The 3,272-nt window shown below is 39.5% G+C and overlaps 1 protein-coding gene across 1 annotated transcript; it reads right to left on the bottom strand.

Annotated features, from left to right (window-relative positions):
* Window positions 1-1,379: 1,379 nt before the first annotated feature.
* LOC114179012 (glutathione S-transferase U17-like) lies at window positions 1,380-2,698 on the bottom strand. Its single transcript, XM_028065192.2, has 2 exons — window positions 2,233-2,698; window positions 1,380-1,891 (listed from the first exon to the last, which is right to left on the bottom strand). Exons 1-2 carry the CDS (start codon window positions 2,545-2,547, stop codon window positions 1,538-1,540), a joined length of 669 nt encoding a protein of 222 aa, XP_027920993.2. The 5' UTR covers window positions 2,548-2,698; the 3' UTR covers window positions 1,380-1,537.
* Window positions 2,699-3,272: the final 574 nt, after the last annotated feature.

Consider the following 3,272-nt stretch of genomic DNA (forward strand, 5'->3'; position numbering starts at 1 on the left):
TCTTCTACCTACACCAAATAACCAAAAACAGAGAGCCTCCATTCACCTTCCCCAAACACACTTCATTCACGTAACCATGCTATCCCATCCCATTGGGCTCTCCGTTACCTCTATCAGCCATTCATCCCAATCCACGCAAACACAAATGGAAAACATTGAGAGGAATGAGTTGGAGTCTCAAACAGAGGCGGTCTTGATCGCGACGGCCAAAAGGTTGGCTTCTGTGGTTCTCGCAAACCCAATCGCGGTGGCCTGCATGGTGGTTACGAGTCGTAGAGCCTATGGCGCCTTTCTCTCTCGCGGAGGAAGATAATCAAGGATTGGAGAAGAATGGAGGACCAGCGGTGGCTGGAACCGATGGCGGTAGTCTTCGACAAGCATGGCCTTGCGGCACTGAAGGGATTTAGTGTTGTGTGCGGCGACGATGAAGAAGAAGCGACCACTGTCTCGCACGCAGGAAGAAGAAGCGACGAGAAGCACTGTCTCGCGCGCGGGAGAAGAAACAAGAAGGGGGGAGATTTTGGGAGTTAGGTTCTCGCCGGCGACGCCTCTAGTGGTGGCTGGCGTTGATGTGTATCGCCGGTCGTGGGATGTGCAATGGCAACACCTAGCACTGAAGTTGTGGTGTGCGGAGATAAGGAGGAAGAGGTTGCCAGAGAAAAAGGAGTTTTAGTTCTAACTAGGTTTTTTTTTTTTTTAAAAAAGGTTGGATCTGTTTTCTTTGTGCACCCAAATCTTAATCTCTGCACCCCTGTTTTCACTTCATACACCTCCGTATTTTGATAACTTGCACCCCTATGAAATTGCATGGTACTTGTATGATAAATAATTTTCTACTATAGCTAAACCTTTTGTTTGTTGTTTGTTCTCTTTGTGTGTTTTCTCTCTTGCGATGATCATCAATTTATTGATGTGAGCAAATGCGAGAAATGCTCGTGGTCAACAAGGAAATGGTGATTCCACTTCGTAGCCATCTGGGCTGGATTCTGTTCATCTGAGTTTTTTTTAAGGCTATGCCCCAAGTATTTCTTTGTCATTGGGCTTTATTTTGAAATATTGTTGGTCTATTATTATACTTTGTTACTGACATCGTGGTGTGCCTTAGGTCATTTCTTGTTTTTTTTTTTTGAAAAATTGTAAGAAGTAGTGTTCATACTCCAGGACCTTGCTTCTAATATTATTTTGTGGGATATTTCCTTTAATTAGCGTTATTAATTAAATGAGATGTTACATTAGACATTGAAATTACCAAAACATATGTACAGGAGTTTTCCTTTTTGGAAAAAATAATATATGCTTTAGAGATAATAGTAGTGTACAAAAACTTTCCTAAGACTCTTTTTTTGTCTGGTTTAAATTTGTAGGCAGAACCACAGAAATCAGGCCAGAAACAATATTCATATCAAGTTCCAACTACACAGATTTCAATTAAAGAAAACAAGTTAAGAAAACTAAACCCTGATGAATGCATGAGCAACACTGCATGGCATGTTATTTTATTGAAAACTTCAACAACTTTGAGTAGAAGCATCCATTTTCAGCCCTTAGCTAGACTTTTGGAAAACTCAAGAAGCCTCTCTGTCTCTGGCATAACATCTTTGACAGCAGAATGTGCACAAAACCTTTCAGCCCATTTCAGCAGCTCAGGTGTGTTGTTTTGGTCAAGCAACTTCACCCCATTGATTATCTCTACCACCCTCAGCCACCCCAAGAAGCTTCCAAGTGCAATATCCAACAACCCAATTTGGTCACCACCATAAAACCCCTTGCCTTTGCTGCAATCTTTAAACACATCCTCCAACAATGCCAATCCTTTTCTCACCTCCTCTATCAACCTCTTCTTCTCATTCTCTTCCGAAGCTCCTCTAATGGATCTCATGGTTGGGTACAACTGCTCATGTAGTCACAAACTTCATAAGCTACGCTTTTTTTATCATACATTACTTCTTATGTTAAAATAATGAAAATGAGTTAAACATTCGTTCAATATCAATACAAAATATAGTACACTTTCAGCGTCTTGTTAATTGTCACTACTCATTAGATGTGCATCATTTTTACAATTTTCAAAGGTTTTTTTCATCAAAATTGCGTGATTTACTTGAAATTTACAAAAATGAGTAAACTTGAAAAAAATTTCTAAAATTGGTAAGTTGCCTTTGGAATCATAAAACTGCATCACTTTTAAAACTAAAAGGGGAACAATGGCAGGAATTAAGAGTGTTATTATACCGTTTGATCAATGTAGACGGTCCAGAAACGAGCAATGGCGCAATCATAAGGATCAGAAGGGAGAATGGGAGAGGCAGAGGACCAAACATCATCCACATATTGCACAATGATCAAAGACTCGCAGAGGGGTTTGTCCTTATGAATGAGAACTGGGATTTTCTTGTAGATAGGATTGGATTGAAGAAGAAGCTGGCTTTTGGACGATAACTTTTCGTCATGGAATTCATACTCCACTGATTTCATGTTTAGAGCTATGCGAACCCTCAACACGTATGGGCTTGGCCATGCTCCCAACAACTTCACCTCATTCTTCATGGTCACCTGTTACAATTCCCTAGGTTTGTCTTTCTACTTGGATGCTCATCACAAAGAATTAAATAGAAGAATGAAGCACAAGTGATGAGAAGATTAGTTGATGTAGAGTGTTAGGAGGTTAGTTCACAACGTGGACGTAGAATGCTAGATGAAGTTGTGTCCTGTTACCTACCCCTCTCAACTATTTTACTGCACCTACTTCCTACCTTTCATTAATGTCACCGCAAAGTTATTAGATTGAAGTATTAAATATTGTAAATATTATTCTTCAACCAAGATAAAAATAGAAACCCACCTTAAAAAACAAATTTGAAACAAATCCGATTGAGTCATATTCTTACTTTCTACCACTATACCCAGATTCCCTTTCTATTTATACCGGTTCACACTCACATCATCCACTCGAGAATATACATGCTTTGATATACAGGCATTCTAATTGACCACAAAATCAGATAAAGCAACTGTAATTGCAAAAGCTGGATCCCAGGGAAGAACTTATATGTCAGTGAAGCAAATTCATACCAACATACTAGAAATATGCATCTAAGTCCAGTATCCCATATCAGGGAAATCTCAAGCCCCTGTGTGCACATACTGGTTCACCAATAGCCACATTTATGTCATATATTGATTTATGTTCTTCGATTAGAAGAGCACACCTGCATCTCTTTCAAGAACAGTGAGTATAACGCAACATATGATGGAAGAAACTGAAATTGTCA

This window comes from Vigna unguiculata, chromosome 3 (genome assembly GCF_037176805.1).
Source record: "Vigna unguiculata cultivar grain cowpea cultivar isolate G323 ecotype 2 chromosome 3, ASM3717680v1, whole genome shotgun sequence".
NCBI lineage: Eukaryota > Viridiplantae > Streptophyta > Magnoliopsida > Fabales > Fabaceae > Vigna > Vigna unguiculata.